This window comes from Battus philenor, unplaced genomic scaffold (assembly GCF_028537555.1).
Source record: "Battus philenor isolate CCGP_79_NKW_IND1 unplaced genomic scaffold, ilBatPhil1.0.hap1 SCAF_4, whole genome shotgun sequence".
NCBI lineage: Eukaryota > Metazoa > Arthropoda > Insecta > Lepidoptera > Papilionidae > Battus > Battus philenor.
The window spans coordinates 9297043-9321054 of NW_027181704.1; the positions used below are offsets into that span (position 1 = coordinate 9297043).

At 31.7% G+C, this 24012-nt stretch overlaps 1 protein-coding gene across 3 annotated transcripts in view; it reads right to left on the reverse strand.

Annotated features, from left to right (window-relative positions):
- Window positions 1-14867: 14867 nt before the first annotated feature.
- The window catches only part of Pvr (PDGF- and VEGF-receptor related), a 32074-nt gene continuing 22929 nt past the window's right edge, over window positions 14868-24012 (reverse strand). For 2 of the 3 annotated variants that reach the window (XM_068771678.1, XM_068771676.1), the window contains 11 exons: window positions 23783-23963; window positions 23455-23709; window positions 22630-22854; window positions 21166-21322; window positions 20351-20442; window positions 19193-19344; window positions 18325-18447; window positions 18067-18236; window positions 17603-17747; window positions 17084-17261; window positions 14868-16037 (listed from right to left, as the gene is read on the reverse strand). In XM_068771678.1, the coding sequence (XP_068627779.1) occupies window positions 15631-16037; window positions 17084-17261; window positions 17603-17747; window positions 18067-18236; window positions 18325-18447; window positions 19193-19344; window positions 20351-20442; window positions 21166-21322; window positions 22630-22854; window positions 23455-23709; window positions 23783-23963 (2085 nt within the window). In that variant the 3' untranslated portion in view covers window positions 14868-15630. Of the gene's footprint in view, window positions 16038-16232; window positions 16284-17083; window positions 17262-17602; window positions 17748-18066; window positions 18237-18324; window positions 18448-19192; window positions 19345-20350; window positions 20443-21165; window positions 21323-22629; window positions 22855-23454; window positions 23710-23782; window positions 23964-24012 lie in introns of all 3 variants that reach the window. The other variant, XM_068771677.1, reaches the window with a different exon arrangement.

Sequence of the window (24012 nt, forward strand, 5' to 3'; positions counted from 1 at the left end):
TATTTATTCTATCGTCTCTAAAGCTGCCAGAATGGTAAAAATATAATAAAATATGTTACAAAATCATAAGCAGAAAATCTTTAGGTATAAAACACCCTTGTAAAACACCTGCGAACATCCACCGACGGTCTCGGGATTGAACTGCCTCAGCGGAACTGAATCCCTGTCTTGATGTACTTAGTCATTGATTTAAAAATGTCTAGAATTGCTAGTAAATCATACAATGTTTGTCTTAATAAATCTAGCACTTCTATTTGTGATAGCTTAGTAAGAGATTTTTTGAGAGAGCATTATATCGAAGGATTATTTTGTACTTTCTCTAATAACTATTACCATTACGAAACCTTCATAAATAACGACTAAAAATTTAAATATTTAAAAACTTCTACAACCTCGTTTATTACGAGACTAACATATTTGTTAGAGTAATAATTTAAATAATATTTTACTTGACCGAAGTTTAAAAAAAAACAACATAAAACTGAATTTAAAATAGTCAATCATGGTAAATTGGTGAAACATGTAATCGGTCAGATTAAAAAAAAACCTCTTAATTAACAAGAAAGAAGCCACGGACAGTTAAAATAATTAGTGGTAAATTAACTGAACTGTAGAAAAGAGAATTCTTAATAACTATCATCGTTAACAAAAAGCGTTAAAGAAAAATGTCGAGCTAAAATTAAGTTAATAGCTGGGAACAGGCGAGAGCAGAAACCACACCAGGATTAAGGCGCGGCCATAAAGTAGTTCATGACGTTTATGCTGTACCCGTTTATTATAAATGAAATCCAGAGAGTACATTTGCTCGCTGCTCGCAAAAGACAGAGAGCCAAAGAAAGTGAAAACTAAGGATTTGGACTTGAATGCACGGATTTTATAAATGATTTTTAAATGCGTTCTTATTACAAGCGTGATATCAGTAACAACACATCTACGTATATACATACTTATACATGTATATAAAGTTTTGACTAAAGGTACTATGTTTCCGAGAGTAATCCTAAAAGATATATCCTGCTTAAAAATGTTTAAATATTTTAAGTAATTTTCCTCTCACTTTAAATATGATGAATTTAATTAGGTTTTTTTGTTTTTTTTATCATTACCAATTATTACTGTGTAATAGACATTCTCAAAATTTTTATTTTTTCACTATTAATCTTATATTGTTTATAGATACATAAATATTATATAAAATTTTATTTGAGAGAATCTTTAACAAAGTATTAATAAACAACTCCATTAATTGTAAAAGCCATTTTATTTAGCAATAATTTTACAAATATTGGCATTTATTTATTTGAAAAATTTATCTCTCATAAATATTTGATGAACACTATCCCTAAACACGTTTTCAAATTGCTTCTTAAAATTTTTGATTACGCTTAAAAGAATAATCACCATAAAAGATACTCTGTCACCATTTTATAATTTTTAGACGCTAACTGTGAAGCCCAACGCAGGGAATAAAATATAGCGTAGGTTGGAGCGTAGATTGCTGAGTTAGTGCCGTCCGAGGCCGGAACCCGACGGCACCGCACACCGGCGCACTGCCCCATTTTACAATTCACTAATTTTACATACCACTACGTTTTAAACACCCTAACACCGCTGAACGGGATATCGTAGTTAGTCTTTTGTGTGAATATTCAAAGGTATTATGAACCTGGTTTTAATAGAAATACTGAAATGCGTCCTTCACGCGAGGAGAGAATGTTTAAATATCATCATCAAAATTTTAGCCGTAGAAAGTCCATGGCTAGAGATCGATCTCCACCATAAATTTCTTATAAGACCGATTACAAGCGACTTGCATCCTGCGTTTTCCAACGACCTTAACAAGGTCATTTGTCCATCTTATGGGACCTATGATGTGTCATGATGCCAGGCCATGGCCTCCGCTCCTAAACCTATTAATTAGGCTGTTTTATAAATATATATATGTATACATGTTTATATACACATATGTGTATATACATACATACATATATACATGTATGTGTATACATATATATATATATAAACTCCTAAAAAATAGGCATAAATTATAAGTTATTACAAGTTTCGTGTAATATCTTATAATTTAACAAAAATACTTTTTTTAAATCAAGTTGTTTATTAAGTACAAAAACAAATTTTTTGATTTAATTGTTTTAGTTCAGTGAAAGTTTTCATGCAGCCAGCATTGTGAAAATATAAATATCCCTTATAATAAAAGTCCGGTGTATGAAAAACTGAAAATTCTGAAGTGCCTTTTAGACATAGAATTGCTGGCTATGAAAATATTTTAGAAAAAAATAATTGTTGCCACTAAATTCTGAAAGTACGGGACGAAGTTTCATAGTTTTATTTTAGGAACCTGTTATGCGTTTGGTACAAAAGTGACTAGAGATGTAAGCTTTTTCATAACCATATCCAGATATTTATATCGTTTATTCCCAACTATCCGTTATAACCGTCGTTCTTAATAATGAAACTTTGTGATGAAGTCCACTCGATATGCATAACTTATTAATATCACATTTTAGATATCACTTTGTTTTAACAGAATTGGAGAGATATTATTTCAATGCTAACGCCGTAAGCGGCAGCCACTTCGGGCCGAGTTGAGAATGATTATTTATTAAATCAAGTATAATATTTCATACAAACCCAAGTTACAGAATGATCCAGAAGCTTGGTACGTTAATCTCCGTTCATACTTTTATGAAATTCTTATTAATTTTTTTATGACAATGAAACATAATTTAATAACATTTTTAAACTTCTGTAATTTTATTAATGTTTTATTATAGCATTTGTTTATAATTTAACTTAGGATACCGACTTACAGAGTATACATATGCAGTGGACATCCCACGGCTGAAAATAATAATCATCTGTAATAACTTAAATAGAGTACCGAAATATATTTCCCATTAAAGTTTTGGAAAAAAAATAATAATAAGAAATTTATTATTGCAGCTTGTGGATTTTAACCAGCCACCATTAAATCGTTGACCATTAGCCATTCGCCGCATTCTACATTAATTTACTACTATTCACGTGCGAGATCTGAATACACACTTCCACGTATTTTGAATTCAGGATTTAATATTATATATAAGTGCTCGACGTCCATTGATTTTATTTCGGTTCAAGCTGAAGATAATAGACGCTTTTATGCAAATGCGGACTGCAGTGCATCATATTCTGAGAGTAAGCAAAAAGGAAAAATTGAATAAAAATTCACAATTTATAGCCACGTAAGTTAAAGATTAAAGAGCATTTTAAAATGTAAATTCGTTATGCTAAAGTTTAAACGCAATATGCTTAAAACATTAGCCGTGTAAGTTATTTTGTATAATGTTTGCTTAAAAGTTTTGATGAAAACAGAGATCTAGAGAGATTGGATTCTTGACTTTTGGTAAATCATAGAAGTGGATATTTATGATAATACCTTAAATTGTTGGCTAATTTTTAATAACCTATATGCACCATATACGCAGCCAACAAATCTAAAATTTACCTACAATTATTAGGTTATTTATCTAAGTATTTTTCTTAAACATCTAAACTAAATAAAAACGTAATTAACATTTATGTGGCTCTTTCTATATATTACGTATTTTTCAAACACTTAATCAAATTATATGATTATATCTACTTATGTGTACGTACATATATTTCAGATTACGAACTAAGTAATGACATCGCGAAATCTCTGGAACCGTATGGTTCAGAGACTTGAAATTTTGTATAAATATTTCTTTTTCCAAGAAGAGATAAGCTAAGGAGGAATATTATGAAATTCTACTCACAAGGGAAGAATGGGATTTATTAAGAAGAATGCATATTTTTAACCTAACCGTCCTTTAAAACTTGGCCAGAATTTTATTTGCCATTTTAAATATTACCAAGCATAGATTTTAGGAAAATAAACCCTAAAAAGGCAGTGCACACTACGCGAAACGAGTGTGGAATAGCTTGTGTATTATTTAATTTTCCAACAAAAATTGATCAGTGAATTTTTTCATGCTTTTAGTTTAAATTAATTGCTGTAAGTATAAACTATAAGGTAAGGCAATAAATAACCCAAATTCTAGAATAACAATATTATGCAAATCAATAGTACCACACAGCAAACCATCGGAATGCAATATTAAGGTGAATTTAACATTTGTTTATTTGCATCCATCTCAGGGACGTGGCGCACAATAGATCAACTGCCAAAAGCAACGCCGCGGATATTACCGCGAGACATTTAATTTTCTACGTGAAAGGATAAGGCGAGCTGAATTTCCCCGAGCATCCTGAAGCGGCACTGCTCAAATTGTGTTACGGTACGCCTTAAATAGGAACACGGACAGAGAGTTAGGTCCCAATGACGTGCAATATGCTGGATGATCCATTAATTCTCTATTTCTCTTTAACAGTAGACTTTGAAAAAAATATTAAAGATTCAAATTACTTTTACCGTCTTTGTCAAGTAATCATTGAATAAAATTTTATATACCTGCAGCAGGTTTCAATTAAACTAGGTTACACTATATCAGTTGAAAACTGCTGGAGTTACGTTCAAAAAATTTAAAAAAATGTTTAATTATCATGACAAATCTATTAAAATATAAGATAGTCAACGCGAAGTTTATGCTTTTAAAAATTAAATCACATTGTCTAACAAATTGCAAACATTGTATTCTTTATCTATGTAGTGTAAAATAATAAAATTTCATTAAAAGTTAATCTTATTAATGAATCCTGAGCTCGACGAATATACTCGGAGATACGTGGAAGGCGAGACGACATCGGTAACGAGGATATTTTTCTCGGATGTCAAGTCGGCCTATAAGCTCGTTCCGCAATATCATGCTGGGCATGGTTCTAGCGCAAATGCTTACAAGGCATAGGGAATTCTTAGAGTATCTACACATGTTTAAACTCAAGGAGAGTCCCTCGTGTACCTGTGACCCAGCGGTGGATCAGATCGCAGTGCACGTAATCGTTTGCTGTTCCGTATTTAGTAAACAGAAAACATTGTGTGAGATGCAGCTAGGAAGAAGGATAAAGAGGAGATGGCGATAACCGCCACATTTTCGTACACTCATGAAAATCAGTAATAAGTAATACAATAAAAAGAAATAAAACGTAATAGGCTAACATTTGTCATGGTAATGCAAGGAAAATTCGTAAATAAAAGAGGATAAAATTTAGCAAAAAAATATCAAAAACTGAAAATTATAAAATAAATCAGTCTTTTTTTATGACGAAGGGAACTGAATAAAAAATCATCGTTACACTTATATAAATAAACAAAAAAAAACTCGATTAAGTAAAGGAATTTCCTTAAACTTTTTTAGATAATCAGTACCTTTATACTAATGTAATAATTATGATAATAATTGACCTCATTCCGCTATGATAATACAAACAAAAACTTAAACTTAACATGTTATTTTATAGCTAAGGGTTGTATTAAAGATTATGTGAAAGACACCTCCTCGTAGCCGTTAAAGTGTAGGTACACTTAAGAGCGTCTTTTATAAAATATTTACATTATATTGTAGTATTCAAGCGCATCTTGCTACGAGATAATCCCGTGCAACGGAGCTCGACGGGCGAAGCTCGCGCCGCCCCGAGCTCCGAGTCCGGATGTGCCGCCCTCCAGGAATAAACCAGCTTCGCTTCCGCATTTAAATTGCGTACACCTTCTCATTTAATCCGGTTGCAAACGTATTTCGGTACGGTAGAATCTTGACGCTCTCACATGTTGTTCTAAGACGCCATTGAATAAGTGATAGATTTACATTAAAGTAAAAATTGCAAAAATATTACTGTTATTTTATTGTTTTTAATAAATATCAATAAATTAAAGTTTCAAGGATTCTCTTAGTTTTCAGCTTCTAGAATTGAAATCACGAAGCGACACGCGACGGTCGGCTCATAATGGGCGGATGTCGAACGAGCCGTGGAGAGAACTATGCTCGGTATTTCTATACAAGATCGAATCAGGAATGATGAAATCTGTAGACAAACGAAAGTAACCAACAGAGCTCAGCGGATTGGCAAGCTGTAACAGAAGTGGGTAGGTCTTATAGCGCGCAGATCAAATGGCCGCAAGGGCGTCTTTAGACGTCTACGAAAACGTTAGCGTCAGGTTGCTTTCGACTAGTTCTTTTAGATAGAGTGAGCCTATGTCGCGCATAGAACCGAAATTCTGATACTAGTGATGAAATTCTTCAATCTCCTCAAATAACATTTAAGTAACAAAAATACATAAGTTTAAATAAGACACAAGAAAAATATTGAATACATTTTTTATTTACGATGCGAAATACAGACAATTTACATCATTGTAAATAAACAACCCGGTCATAACAGCGTCTCCACAGTGTATTGTGATACCTATGCATCTCCGGAACGTATATCACCTTGAGACTTACTTACCATATATATAGTACCATACCATGTATAGATACATAATACAGTATTACTAGACACCGGCATCATCATAACATATTACACACCATCAATAATTAGTACATACTACTGGTATAATTATTACTGACAATACATGGTATTGTTATCTAAACGTGTTATACCAAAAACTATTTGCCACCGATAAATCACGGGGCAAATGCAAATTAGTGTATACAAATTTAATTGATATTTTCGGTAACTGGTCTGAACTAGGCTAACCTAAAACCATTATACCTAAATATTTCTCTATTTGTGTAAAATTGGATTAAGAAATCAGGGATGAGGGTCTCATTATCCGAGTGTGTTAGCGTCTTTCGGCTGACAAGTTGACAAGTGACAAGAAGGCAGTGGGCAGACAACATAGTGGCCACAACAGATGGATACTGTGGCTTTTAGTTTCTGGACTGGGTACCACGGACTGATAAACCCAGCGAAAGATGATCACCCACAAGGTGGACAGATGATCTTGTTAAAGTCGTTAGAAGACGCTGGATGCAGGCCACATAGAACCGGTCGTTGAGGAAATCTACAATGGAGGTTTAAGTCATCAATAAATAGTGCCTAAAGTATACGTTTAAATTGAGAAACGCTTTATAAAGAGGAGTTACTTTTGTATTGTTACATCTCGAAATATGTAGTACCATCATGTTCATTATTTTTATTTAATTTCGTACAAGCATCAACAGCAATGAAAAATTTACGGCAAACTAGCTATATTTAACCGTAGTATTGTGAAATCCTCAATATATAAGTGTGCGAATATAGCATCAATATTTACACTAACTTGCTTGAACTCGTCAGTAAAGATATATATAAGTAAAAAATCAACGCCTTATTGCAAGCAAACAGTCGCTCGAAATACATCAAATATAAACCGATTACAGCTTAAATACAACAAATAAACGACTGTGGAGAAAATTACTCACAAGAGCTATTATTCGAAACAGCCGGAATAGTCTAGATTCCGGGCGGGCAGTAAAATTACAAAACCAATCAATAACGATTTTTCGTAGTGAAAACATAAACCAATATATATGTACTTTGCTCCTTAAGAGTGTTCTGTTATAAATATTGTTGCCAGATGCAGTTAAATATAGGGAGAGAGATTATCTGAAAGTCCTCATTCGAAGTCCAAGACCCGGACGTCACAATTGGTAGTAGTATGTCACGGTCACTATAACTCCCATGTTATGATCTAGGCGGAGAATATATGGGTAATCCGCCTTACGTATTAATTTTTCGCTGTTTAGCTTGATTCTGCTCCTTTACTATTTACTATTTCGAAATAGGCTAGTGAACTCAAATGAGGTAATGGGCGTACAGAATATTACCCCCGACCAATTAGGCCGAAGAATACCACTACTAAGAAAAACATCGAAATTGCTGAGAAACATGTACTTTGAGATTCTCGTGTAAGAGTGAAAATATTAGCAAGCGGAGCTATCTATAAGTGATATCATATTATTCCTCATGACCATCTGAATCTGTCGAAGTTTAATCCAAGAAGCCGTAAATGCTCACAGTCACTTTAATATTGTTTTTGGACCTCAGTGGAAAATCTATCAAAGGAGCTTAAAATCACCCCACCCAATAGAAAACTCATGACCTCAGTGTTTTAGAATTCCAAGGAAATCTTACTAAGTACACAAAAAGTTACTACTGTATCTAATGCACGTTATTTAAATGAGGCACTAGAAAAAAGGCACGTTTCCAAAGCAGCTGTGTGGGAGAGGATTTCAAGAAACCAATGAAAAATTTAAGGCGGCAATTGATAAATATTTCACAAACAAAGAAGAAAAATGTTTATAAAACGTACTTAAAGAGTTACTTTCTTGCTTAGAAAGGTTTCTGCTTATTACTTCATGCCAGTACCAAGAATACATTGAACGTCTCTTATATGTAACGGGCTCACGGTGGTGCGTGACTTTACTTCGTGTGAATTTTACTCGTGAGGTGACCCAACTCTCTTCTAAGTCGAAATACAAGGCTGGCGCCGTTGACATTACGGTAGAAAAAAGGAAGTGAAAGTAGACGGAATTTTAGTCCGTAGAGGTCCGGCGAAACCAATTCGTGTTCTCCAAAGCGAAAAGGAATCCCATGAAGTTTTTCTCCGCGAGAGGAATAAGCGTGATTCAATCCTCTATACATTCACTAATTATCCATTAATTAATTTCACATCTATTAGAAAACTACAAAGAAAAAAAATTAACGAGTCCATGTATTTTTGAGTGTCTTTGTTATACCGGTGTTTCAAGTATATATGTTAGTTTTTATCGATTCTTTATTTTACTAATACGATATTGAGTACTTAACAACGTTTTTAACATATTAATTTGCAATAAGTGTTATCACAATATAACTAATTTGAAGATCGTCAAACATTTAATTTAAGGTTTTATCACGTTACTTCAATTAAGTAATAAAAATCCCTCTACAGATAATGAGAGCCGTAAGTGTTCTCTAGCACTATTTCTAAATAGACCGGAATAACCCAATTCCTATTTTTCAGTCAAAATCCTAACATGTCAAATTTCTATAAGGTTTTGTTGGAATTTTTCTAGGTACACATTATGTTAAAATAAAACTAAAATAAATGTTAAGAATAGAAAAAAATAAAATGCGTTATCATTCACCGAGTGGAGTTATTAAGGCTGTTGAACCGTCAACGATAAAAGAACGGATGTAACGTGCTTTGTGTTACATGTGTGAATCAAAAGGTATCGCTATCTTGAAAAAGGTCAAAGACCACTTGCACGAGAGCCTTTAAAAAGAAGAATCGTTGAACGTATCGTTGAAATTATACCTAAGCTTGTGTAAGCTAAAATCTGTATAGATGTCTCAAAATAAAGGCGATTATTTCGAAAAGTTATCTTTTTTTGGGTAACTTATTATTACATAATTCAATATTAATGATAATTATGATTCCGAAAACGTAGATAAATATCTCTAGTTAATCAATTGTTATAAAATAGAAATTGACCAAAATTTTAATTTGCATAAAATTCGACATTTAAAAAAATATCCTTCGTGATACAATTCCATTCGGTTGTCATTTCCATAGATAAAGCGAATCATCTACCGATAATCTTTAATTGGCGAAAGATTCAAAAATAGTAATTGAAAAACTCGTGTACATGTCAGTTATTTCAGACACACTTTTCAGTAAATGTTACAATTTTCATCTTCATTCAGCGCCGGTTAAAGTTCACTTGATTTTAAATAACTTCTTACAACGAAAACTTCAATATCTTACTGAGTACAACTCCATTACCTGGTTGGAACCAAGTCCTGCCGGAGCAGTACAGAGCCACTTGTCAAACATCTAATGACAGCAGCATACAAAAATTATTCCCAAGAAAAGTCACATCGAAGACAGATGACATTGAGTCACTACGAAGTCCAGGTTTATCGTTCTGTAATTTTTTCTTCGTTCTCAAATGACCAGTCTTCTGTAACTATTCGAAAACACTTGCCGAATTAAGACTTAACAATCGAAAAGAAACGGTGCCAGTTCCAGTAGCTTCTTGCTGGCATATTTTATAAAGATGTCTTTTCAAGAATGTTCTCGAAAATCTATAGAACACTCATTCGTCCTTCGTTTATTGAAAATCTTTATTCGTCAAAGCACAATACGGATTCTTATTGTATTTTTTTTTTAATTTGATAATTTATTATGGCTCCCCTTTTGTTTCGTAGTAAATAACTCTTTTTAAACCATTCAACATTGTCTTTAGAATTTCTAGTAAGTGATATTCAAAAAGCTAATCATTTAACTTTGATATTCTATTGAACTCATGAACTAATATTACCTACTGTTTTTAAAAGATTCTATATTTTTCGCAGGATCTCAACACTCCTTTTATTAACAATGAGGAATAATTAAGAAGATGAATAAAAATAGCTTTTGTCAAGTAAACAGCGCCATTATTACCTAGAATATCAGTTTCTATAAACTTTAAAAAGTTGCGAAACTTCCAGAATAAGTTAAGGCTGACCATGCTGTTCAAAAGAGCTCAGACATAAAAAAACAAGTTATTGTGATGTACATGTATTCAATAAAGCCCATTTTACGGCTCGATGGTTATTGAATATTCATTTTTAGCCAAAATGTTGGCGGTCACAAAGAACAAATATGAATTACCATAACATTAGACCCAAATATTTTTAAAACTTTACTGGTGCGTCATTACGGTATGCGGTATTACAACAATGTCTTCGTTTCGCATGTTATAAAAATATTTATAAAAGGCCAAGTAATTCTTGTACACCATTAGTTACAAAATAATGGCTCACCTAACGTTGTGGTTAATTGTAATGTTTTCTCTCGCTGTTGTAGTGTGGAGCGGAGGAAATGATACGAATTCCTCTAGCACGCCTGCGTCACCAACTTCTTCGAAAGATCCAAATACGCCAGTTACTAAGGTCAGTGACTTTTTAGTGACACCCCACAAAACGATTGCTTAACTAACGCACTATAGAAATGATTGTCCAAACCGTGGCTTAATCACCCGTACATACAGAAACTTTGCTGGTCTAAGGCCCTTTTTACCTTTATAGCTTTACAAAATAGGTAAACGAGCTAATGGGTATTATTTAAAACGATCTCAACTTTTGCCAAGAAGATTGATTTACGGGGCGAAAAGAATGTCTAAATCTTGACTGCCGCACTTGACCCGTCACGACTTCGTGAGGTAACACAAAGAATATCCTCCCGTAAGTATAGGAGCTGCCAGAGACAACTCAATATTTCATGATTTCATCGATTCATATCTGACTTATAGAAATGTTACGGTCAGAAAGTTTTTGTTCCTTGTTTTTTTTAAATGGTATTATGTGCATTAATAAATTAAATATTCATGATCATTGTAATAATATTATAGGTGCCAAAATATCTACATGGTAGCAAAGCATTATAAGCTTGCTAAAATTTCTGTTGAATTGTGGAGTTACATAATAGGCGCGGAAGTGTTAATCACGATATACACGAGTTATTTGAGAATTCTGCTACTTAACGTTTATCTACTTTCCCATCCAACTGTTGACGTACCTCAGTCTAGCATCTGCGGGTACATTATTATATGACAAGTAGATAAAAGTGGGTAGCTTGCATCTGTGCAGAAAGTGGTATTTAAAAAATATGACGTTAAAAAAACCCTAACTCTTCGTCTCAGGTAGTATGGTATCGCCACAATAGCCGAGCAGCATAAGACTGACCATTGTGGCGATATTCCAAGTATGTGATGATGAAGATGATGATGATATAAAACGTAACATAAACAGTATATGTTTATCTTATCATTTTTAAGTTTAAATAGTTCGAGAGCGCTCTGGTTACTAGTGATTATCATCTGTTTAACATCGGACAATTAAGGAGACATCTATGACACTCATATATAAAATAGTTAATTAGTAATGATGATATAATAAAGGTTCTTGTTGCAGATCGTGTCCGAAATAGTCGATTTCGCCATAGGAATACCAGAAGTTATAGCATCAACATGTACAGAAGTAAGTACTATCTATTTATGTATATATATTAAAGCTTATCATATAATGTATTGCAATTGCAGAAATGTAAGAAGATGAACCAAAATCATATTACTTTATTGTATTTAGCATTAAATTATTGTAATATAAAGAAGTAAATATAATAAAAGTTGGAAATATATGTATATATTGTATATAAAAAATAAGCTAAACACTGTCTGATAAATAGAAAATAAAAGTAGAAATAAGAAATAGACTGTAAAAAAGAAATTAAAGGTCACTGGTTATCAATACCAGTGTTAACGAAACAAAAAATATATGATAATATAGTTAACGATTGATGTAAAAATATTTCTTTAATTTTCAGACCCTGCAAGCCTTCGGAAACATATTCGGTGGATCACTTGGATGAAGTTGTAAAATAATTACATTTTTTTAATAAAATCATTGGATAACAACTTCTTTGTTTTCCTTTTTGTATTATTTTTTCATTGTTACTTCTGTCTTGTCTTAATCATATATCATACTTGTTACTAATTAAGCTATATTGGCATTACACATTTCACGTACGTGTTGTTATAACTAAAAATTTATTCCTAGTGATTAATATTAATAAAACGGTATTTAAAATTAATAAAATTGACAATATAATAAAACAAGATACAATAAAATTTATTAAATTTCGAAACATTGTTAATAATATAAGTATTAAATGTTGTGTAAGGAAAGATATATGTTGTTAAATGTAGATGTAATTTATGCTTTGTAGATAACCACAACAGATAAACAAAGATACATTAAAAACTTATATGTATATTTAAAAGCATTCAAATAATTTAGAATATGAAATCATTAGAATGATGAAAGTGTTAAATATGTGCCCACAGACGTCAACGCTAACCTCGAATTCGTCATTTCTGGTTATACGATGTACCAACGCTTTAGCCTTGCAAGTAATGCCCACGAAGGAACATTTTGTAAACCATACAATACCTAAGGTTGGTTTAAAAGAGCAATCAGAGTAAACGATATCTACAGAATTAAAAATGGCTGACACGCACAAGTCGTTAACATTGGTAGTATTTGTAATTTATTTTGTACTGGTGGTGTGTAATGAAAACACGAGTACAGCAGTCCCCGCAATGGTCCACCCGTTGTCGTCATTAGACGTGAAACCTTCCGGAGTGAGTTTATTCAGTTTTCTGGTGCAATAGAACATTGTCATAAAATAATCGTCTAAGAATAAACGTATACCCCTTTTTTATTAATTTTTAACCAGGAGCGTTCTGTTTTTGTCAAAAATCTAAGTTTTTAACATATTACATATAATGAAGTAAACCAAAATGTATTAAATAAATTATTCAACACCATTTAATGAAATAACGACTATTTTCCTAAACCGCTTTAAATATTTTTTATCGTGACATTTTCAGGCCGTAGCAAGTTTCCTAAAAATGTTTATAGACATACCACTAGCAATTGTAGAAGCATTCAGAGATGTGAGTTTTTGTTTTTTCATTATTCTCTGAACTTGTTTTATTGTGAATAAATTAACTGCGATTAGTTTTTAATTCTAGGGAGCTGAAGGAATTGAAAAAATCGTGCTAGGGTCGCTTCGAACATTTTTTTAAAGAGAATTGAAAGACGGGCTAGAACAATAATGTTTTGTAATAATAAACGTATAAATAGTATTGTAATAATAAACGACAATTTCGTGTCAACTAATGTAAACGTTTTATTTTATTCCTAACATAAATTCGAGCTAAGAAGTACAAAAGTATGTATTAGTAGCGGAAACCTTACACGAATTCTTATTGAGAGCCTCTCTTCTCCTAAACATTTAACCTTTTCGATTCCTATTAACATCAATCAAAAATAAATTGTATTTGCGGAAAAAAATATGTCAAGTGTCTTGGTGAAAAGCTGCTCTAAGGATTATATAAATGTCTTTTTGGTTCACGCGTAAACATTTCAACATAAATAATTCTCTCTGCATGCGTTACAATAAATTATAGGCTGCTTATGCTTTTATTTTATTGTTTTGCTCTTGCAACGTAGTATGATTTGGTTTTATTTATTTTATTATATTTAAATGAACTTCTCGTCTTATTTTTAGCTTTACGGTCGCTTTATCTTTGAATAACGTAAATGGTTGAATTTAAAATTGTGTGTATTAAAAATACATTGACTTTTTAGTTTTACCGATAGTCAAAAGAGCACGCGCGTCTGTACAAAAATAATTTTTACTTATTATGACATCAAGTATCACAAAAATTAGTTGTGAAAATATTACTTAAACTTTTAATATACTTTAAAGGTGACTAATTGATGTTTACTAACAATGTTTTATTTTAATAATGCATATATCATTTACTTGAGATGAATTTAAAATGTCAGTATAATATTTATAATACAGATTATTTACTATGATCAGCGAAGAATTTGAACAAATATAGGAAGTTGATGATGTCGCCATCTTTTGAATAATTTTATACCTATGATGTAAAAATTATCATATTTGCGTGGGTAGCGACATCTGTTTGCAACATATATACAAATCTAGTCGAAATTAATTTTATTTAAAAATTTAATCATGTAAATGTAAAATTACACTTTTTCCAAAAACAAATAATATTTTTTTAAACCTTTCCAAGTACTATGTTCTGGAATTTAAAAAATATCATTTCTGTGTATAAAATTAGTAATAAAGTGTAACCTATATTACAGCAAACATAAAAACCTAGAATCACTTTGTATATGACCAGTCGGTTTGGTTCCAGTCTTCACTCTCGTTAAAGTATGTGTCATAAGGGTCATCCAATACTAAATATGTCAGTATCTATTCTTTAAGTATATGACATATATCAAAATATCCATATTAAGGTAAAATAAGTGTAAAAAATATTTCAAAGTCACATTTATTCAATAAAATCGTTTTTTATGTATAGAGTTTAGAAGAACATTAATTGTACAACAAAAATATATTTCGATTCATCAAAATTTATAACAACATAGAACATTTGGATGAGACAAGCACAAAACATATATATTAACTTAAAAAATACATTCTTCAAATACCTAATACATTTCTAACAGGTAATCAAAAGTAATAAAGAATTTAATTATTAATATTACAATTTATTACCAATTATATAATAATCTCTCAGGATTTGTTTTCACTATGTATGTGAATAATATATAACGTACCACATTGTTATTATAAGAAACAACATTATATAGCCTTGAATATCAAGTATTATTTGTGTAATAAAATAAATCATATATTTTCTGTTAATTTTAGTACATACTATATAACTGTATTTAATCTCATAAAAATCTCTAGATGAATTAGCCATAATTAAATAAAATGGGGTGGGGGTTCGTTTAAATCTAAAATAACAATTATAAACTAAAGTTAGTCGACAGTATTTTTCATGTTATCTTACAATAAAATATCACATCTCTGTAATAACTTACAAGTATCATTTTTGAATAAAAATAGACTGAAAATTGAAAGTGAAAATTTTTGAGAATAGATTTCATGTTTCAAAATATATATAATGACGTTTGTTGATTACAAAGATGAAAAAGCAAAAGCACAGAGATCAATAGAAGGTAATTACGAAGATCATAGACAGTTCGACAAATAGATTTTTTTTAATATATATGACCCATTAATGTTTATTATTTGACTAGACCATTGGGTACATTAACGTTGATATAATTATTTATGTTATTCTTCGGTTTTTTCTCGAGGTCAACATCGAAAGTAATGTAAGTGGGATTCGTCACGGCGCTATTTTGTGTATTCTTTATGTTTTGTTGTTTCGTTTCGAACACTTCGTCCGTTTCCTCGTCTATTCGCGGGCACATGTTCAGATATGGCGAGGAGCTACCATCGTGATCAGATTCCGATCCACTTCTCGGCAAATTGTTAAGAGTAAGCATTGGAGTGAGCTCAGAGCCGTGGGTTGAGGCCTCGGCACATGGATTCAATTTTCTCGCATCGAAGTCAAATTTGGTTCCTGTTGCACGGGGACTGAATATATGTTGGTTTGTTGCTGGACTCATTTGCAAATAGCCTTCATCATCTAAAAATTTTATCAAAACATTATTTTATAAAATAAATTAGTAACATGCACTACAAATACATAAGGAGAAAGCGACATCGAATAAAAGAAAGCATACATTAAGAAAAGTAGATGTTTTTAGCGGTGGAAATAAAAAGTCTAACACTCTTATTAGTTACATTGATTACTACATGCTTTAATATTTTAATACCATACCAAAATATTGACTGGTTTTGTGGGATCAAAATATGGTAATTTCCATTTCGTCTGACAAAAGGAAAATTAGTATAAATTAAATGAATAAAGACTAGATATATAATCTATTTCTTCGTTTTCGTTATTTCTTTTATAATTATCTTCACTTGATTTGTACAAAAGTTTTATTTCTTAAGGGGCAGAAAGAGGGGCACAACAACATATTTCGAAATGGAATTTTTATAAACACTAAAGTGGAATAATTTTATTTAACCACGTATTAAATTCATAAATAATTAAATATTAATCAAACAGATATAATTAATATATCCTATTACTTGTAATTATTTTCCAAAAGAGCAGTAATGCCCTCTATTGGCAACTGCAGCTTTTAATGGGAGCCGTAGCAGATCAAAACCAAATAGGGATGTTAAGAAATACTATTTTCATAAGAAACTACTTCATCTAGCCGTTCAAAATGTTTATTTTCTTACTATGGCGATAGTCAATAGACATAAAAATTGGTATATTTCATTATTTTATAAATGGGGGTAGGAGAAATTAATTTTCTTGTCAAAGTAGCGGTTCTCCGTAAATTATATCATCATCATCATTATCATGCCAGCCAATAGTCTCCCAAAGATCGACACGATGACCGGTCCTGCGCTGCCTGCATTCAGCGACTTTCTGCTACCATCAAGGGGACCGCATCTACCGGATTGTGGTTGCCATTTGGGAATATTTAGATCCCAACGACCTACAAAAACCTCTGGAGAGCAAATTATATTTGACTTTATTTCAAAGAACAGTAAGGTTTTGGTTCGAGCTACACGTTTTGTGTATTTTCTCAATTAAGACAATGACATATTTACCGTGCTGTAATTGGGTAGGGGTGGGTGGAAAGAAGCTTCTGGTGTCATTAACGTATTGATGAGGGCTTGGTGTCACCAAATTGTTATAATCGGGTGCGCACACCATGGCTAAATAATCCTCCTGGCCTTCTGTTTTAACATTCATATCAATGTATGCGGAGTTAAGATCTACATAATGCTGTAACAGAAAATTAACAAAGATATATCATTAACAACCACAATATAATTATAGAATGTCAATCAATAGTTTATGTAGTACGAGTATAATGAAAATTCAATTAATTGGTTCTTTAGGAATCGCATCTTCATTTATACGTAGATTTTTAAAGCGACAGTAGATTATTTTAATACATTTTCAGAGGACAAGGGACAAAGCTCTGATGGCGCTTGGCCTTTAAATAAATTTCGCTTGTTAAATTTTAATATTTGAACCACCTTAACTAATTATTATTTTAGATAAATTAATTTAACTAAGAATTAGTTATAGCTTATTTTGACACTCGACAAGCAAGTACTTACATTACGAACGTTGTCTTCAAGGAATTCTCCCAGAATTTCCTGAAGCTGTGTAAAAGAGGGACGCGCAGTCGGTTTTTGCGCCCAACAGCGGAGCATGACGTCATAAAGTCGATCATTGGCGTAGGTGGGTTTTTCTAATCTGTGTCTGTAAAATAAAGATGTACAATTTATTTATTAACTCTTTTTACACAAGTACAATGACGGATCTTTTTGATGGTTATTGATAACTTATTGATCGTGAGATCTTTGAGTTTTTCAATACGCTTGGCGGATTTGCCATAATTCTTCCCGCTTAGACGTGTCTACTTGAATAAAATTATGTGCCGATATTTTAAAGCAAAAAATATTTTATTTATTCAATGACTTTATAATTTTAACTGAAATTAATTTTCACGACAGTGATTTTTTATTATTTGATTAAATGAATTTTAAACACGTCTGATGTTCTTATATTATAAACGTACCCTTCAGAAAGCCAGTGTAACAAACTCGGAGGACTTATATTAGGGTAAGGAGTTTTAGCGAGTGAAAATAACTCCCACAGGACGATACCGAACGACCACACGTCAGACTGCGTAGAAAATATTCTGTCTGTCATGCATTCGATGGCTAGCCACTTCACTGGTAGCGGGCTCTGTAATGAAATTCAAATATTTTAGAATAACGAACTAAAATATGCTATTTTATTCAAAATGATAATTATTAACGAATGGTAAACATACGTTTTCCTTTTTCTGATATTCATCGTTCTTGTAAATACTTCGTGCAAGACCAAAGTCACAAATTTTTACAATGTTGTCTTCAGCTAATAGGACGTTCCTAGCCGCTAAGTCGCCATGCAGGACCTGAAAGAATTAAATAATTTAAATAAAATTTACCCTGGATAGTTTTAAAACTTATTTTCTTTACAAACTTTATTATTAAAATAAAATATTTCTTTTCAACCGATAGATGCTCACAGCAAGGTTAAACCTCCCAAAGTTTAAGCCTCTTGTTTTTTTTATTTTTCAGAAATTATTTTTATTACAGTGGTTTATAGTGTGGTAAATACAAGTTTTATACCAACACATAATAAAAACGCAAGGCGATGTTTCTGGCTGCCCTTAAGGATTTTTATAATTCTAATACATACTAAATAAACCTAACGATATATCATAATTAAAAAAATAAAAATACGAAATCAAAATGATGAGATAATTTAATTTAGCTCATTCATTCACTCATTGTCAATTAATGTATGATACACCTCGTACAAAAATCAATGGTTTTAGATATAATAAGTAACGGAATGACAATGCAGCAAGAAAAAAAGATTTCAAAATTGTAATTACTACATATTAAAGAATATTATTGTTTACTGTATGTCCCTTTAGACTTTGCAATGCCAGAAATTATAGCCCTGTTGTATTACAATCATCATCGTCGTCGACAAATCAGCCGATAGAGAGTGGTGTGACTAGTAGAGGACGTATTTTATAATCAACCCCTAGGACACCAGACAGAATTATTGACAAATAAATATACACTGTAACTCTTCAGGGAAACAGCACACCTTTGTTATCACGTATAATCTCATTGTACTATACACACCTTTCTATTAGCGAGATATTCCATTCCCCTAGCGATTTGGAATGCCCACGCAAGCAGGTCTCTAGAAAAAAGTGGGCGGGGAGCTCGACCGTCGCTGTAGTCGCTTTCGTAATTAGACCGCCACTCCGGCTGCACGTAGCCCGTTTCCGAAACTGGAATTATTTATTTCATACATAAATTTACTTTTGGTATTCAATATTCGTATCAATTGTAAGATCTCTTTCTCATTTAGTTTTTAGTTTTTCAACAAAACTATGACTACTGTAAAACAAGGACGTTATCCCGTTTATGGAACTGAAATTTTCAATTTCATTCATAAACTTAAACATATGGTCTACACAGTTTTTGTAACAAAAATGGGTTCCTTTCTTAAAAATGGTTTTTATAACCAAAATATATCCTGACCGTTTCTGAAACCAGGTTTTTTATTTCATACAGTAATGCACAAATATGATCACCATTATTTCTATCAGTTACCAAGCTCCTTTGTTTAAAATTGTTGAATAAACAAAACTATATTTTTCAGACACAGACTAGCATGTAATTACAAAAAGTCTACGCTAATGCCACAACAAACACTGAATTTATAATTTATGCAAACCATATTTTTCGCTACCGTCGTTAAGCGAATGCTATTTAATTTTAAACATGGTCTACGTATGCATATGCAGCAATTTGAATCGATTACAATTTGAAAACTTGATGGTTAACGAAAGATCCTTTTTGGGGCAGAACGTTTTTTAAAATGTTAACGAGAGAATCATATGTATACATAGTCATGGAAGACATTGGTCGCTTACATTTTTCATAATTGCCAAACTATATTAATTCCTGATTAATTAAAATAAATCAGCGATTTTTATGTACATGTTTTTTATTTTAAATTTGAAAAATATTGTCGTTGAAAATCCCTATATATATTACATAACCATTTATCTTAAAGTTAAAGCATTATAGTTGTAGAAATTTGAATTGGAAAGGCTAAAGTTCATCTTACACGAAGTGCGTTGTCACTGGTGGAAATGTTGTACTTTAAATATTATATTATAATATAGGACATAAAACACCTACAATTATAATTAAGTAACTATTTAAAAAAATAAAAGAAACGAATTTAAATTTAAATAAATTGATATCGCTTATTTTTATGACATTCACCTTTTCTTCCAGATCTGTTAGTATTTCCTGTATTTAGGAATGTATGGTCGGTTTCTTGCGTATGATTCGAACTGAAGTAGTCTGAATGCATTCTGTAATTATAAAATACGTTACGTTGACGCTTGAAAACCTGAACAAAAAATATAAAATTATATAACTGAGTAAAGTCTTCTCTATCTAAATGAGATGTTCCATTTTTATCAAGGAAATGTAAAAGTAAATAATAAAATTTACATTCGAAATAACATTTATGATTGACGACCTCGCACGTAATTGTGGAGATTTGACATATTACATAACATGAATAAATATTCTTTGTTCGTACAAAAGTAATGCTTATGTAAACTTGTTCAAATCTTTGAATGATACCGAGTTCTGGATCTTTTTATTAACGACTTTGGTAAAACGACATCTGTTTATAACGATCTTTATTATTAAAAAGGTACTTTGTAGCTTTTTAAACCATTGAATCTTACCATTGTGTCTTTTGAAATACAAAAGAGATGTATCTCTTTTGTATTTCAAAATTCTGACATTAAAATAAGTAAAGCTATTATGAGCATCAGTTATCATCAGTTGAAAGCGAAGATGTGACATCACAAGTTACAAGTCAGCATCATTTCAGCCATGGGCTCCCCCCCAGATTTCCAAGAACACCGGTTGGAATCAATCAACACCCAGCGTCCACGACTTTAACAAATAGTTCTGTTCACCTTGTAGGTCGACACGTCCAACTCTACACTCAACACATGTATTCCTTACCAAATACCATGTATTCGTGACATGATTAACAAATAAAGGTAAAATATACATACGCGCTACTTCCGCTGCTACACGAGAAACCTCTATTTACTTTACCGAGATTCTTCTCCTTGCTATCCGTGAGCTGATCAATAAACACCTCACGATGCTTCTGAAGGTAATTATGAATATTACCAAATTTACAATACTCAACTATGACAATCAATTCACCTGAAATTTCATTAATATATTAATCAACATATTTATCTACTCTTATATCATAATTTTTATTTTCAAACAAATTCTTTTAATTCATTTAAAGTCAATGCGATTTATCGTAAATATGTATACAGTCCTACGTTTCTGCTGTATATTATCAAATTAGGTTTCATATACCGAGGTATAAATCGACTTTTTTTTATTTGTTGCTTCAATATTCAACAACGGTTAGTTACAAATGTACGTAAAGTATTATTTATAGCTGTGTACGTGATAGTGACATAAAATGCTCTTAATTATATAAATAAAGCAAAATATTAATATTTCATCAGTTTTCATATTTAAAAGTAAAGATGATAATTTCTTACAGTATTCAAAATTGATTATGATTCCAGGGTTTTCTCTCGTATCTAAACGAGGCCTAATCTATGTCTTAGTTACCAGATTTCCTATAGAAAATCATATTTTAGTTATTAGTTGTTTGAAACATATTTTACGTTTTTGAAACCATATGGGAGTTTTATTAAGTTATGAAAATAAAGTAACATTTGGAGTTTAACAAACATAATGTTTAGCTTTTGGAACAGACTTCTACGGTGTTTTATTAATATATTTCAAAATAATATACATATATCATCGTGATGTAATGTCGTCGTATATAACCGCAGTACAACGACTGTGAAGTCTAGTACGTTCATATATTAATTTAAATGTAAACGACGGCTCTTGATCGAGGAAAAACATGCAAGGCAATATGCACTTTGTAAATATCCAACAGAATATGATAATAGTGACGTTCATTATTCAAAATGTGTGTCACTGTTGACCTCAAATTACTAAAGTTTAAGCGTTTAAAATACGAATCAATATTTTGAAAATAGCTTGCTTTCCTTTCAAAATTCTATTCACTCGTGTTACACGGGTCTAAAAAGATTTTTGCGGCTACTTGAAACGAACTCCTTGTGATATCCTCCGATAGACAACCACAATAATTATTTTTTTGCCGATCTCCTCCTCTCTCATTCGATCTCCCAGCGGAGCTAGTAGCATAGCCCTGTAGAATGAACTCTGGATGACCGACCATAAGTTTTCTTATAAAACCAATTGTAAATGACCACGTCTTAAATCCAAATGTCATCACCGACAACACGTACTGGTCAAAAACCTTTGTCTTCACTTATTACGGTACAAAACATCTCAAACGATCTCGAAGTTATTCTTATTTCCCCCGACGCAAACAAATCGTTCATCTGCCATAATAAACTTCCTTAATTAGAGAGTGCGAAAACCGAGTGTTTTTCTTAAGAAATATTACTTACGTTTCCCAACATTTTTGGTGCATGCTCCGAGAAGATTGACAATGTTAACATGTTTTCCTAGATGAACCATTATCTTCAGCTCCGAAGCCAATGCTTTAATATACATATTGTCTGCGGTCTTTTTCACCATTTTTACCGCAACTGGTGTAGTTTCTTCGGCGTTTATTATTCCACGCGCTTCCGCTTTATATACAACACCAAAAGCCCCTGCGCCTAATTGCTTTCCTGTTTGGCGTAAGTTAAAATTTTATGCATTTAATTCTACATTTATTTCTTTCTTTTATAGTTAATATTTCTGTCCATAACGCACGTGCACGTTTTTTTAAATATTTTACAAGAAATTTTTGGATTAATAAAAAAAAAGTTCCTTTTAAAAATTTAAATTTTAAACCACGAACAATAATATCCAATGACTTTAAAAATAGATAATGTTAACTAACTTTTCTTAAATCTTTTGTGTGGTGTTCGAACTAATCTTAATATTTATTTAACTGTCTTTGTGTTACGAAGCAAATACATTAAGGACAAGGTTTGTTATTTAAATTTTCAAACATCCTTTCATTGAGGTTTTTTAAATTGTGTTTAATGGATTTTTTTAGGTCGACAATGAAAATAACACAAGGTCTTCTCAGAAAGCTTGTTACCTTTTATAAGATTATTATTTTTAGGAGTTATTAAGTGACCTAATTCATTAGTTTCGTAAATAAGATAGTACTTTGTATATTAAATTATAAGCGACATAACTTGACGAACCTTTGCCTTGCATCAAGTGAGACTATATAAATTATTGTAACTATAATAGCATCACTAAAAATTATGACTTACCTAAGACAAGTTTCTCAGGCGGAAATTCAAACTTTTCGTCATAAGGAAGAAGCTCGGCCTGTTCGTCTATACCTAGATCAGGATTAAGAGACTTCGTAACGCCTTCCTTAAAATACAGTAATCCAGCCGCTGCGAGTTCTTTTCTAAATTGCTTTTCCTTGCGTATTTTCCACGCCAAGTAAACAATCAGCACTAGTAAGACAAAAACAATCCCTCCTATAACACTAAGATACGCTGCCTTATTGGTAGATTTTTCTGAAATCAAAAAAAATTGTTGTAGAGTACATTTCGACGATACATTTTAAAACATAAAATATTATTTTCATACCTTTTATAGCAATATTAAAGAACTCTCTAGCAGTTTTACTGTTGCTTATTGCGACACATTCGTATTTGCCCTTATTTTCTTCTAACATTTGTTTTATCAATACACTTGAATTCACTTTTGTATGGTCTAAAAGCTCTGTTATAATTTCAGTGTTAGTTTCGTTTAATACCGAGTTGCCATCCTAAAATAAAGAAGATTTTTTTACTATTTTTAAACACTTATTTATCATA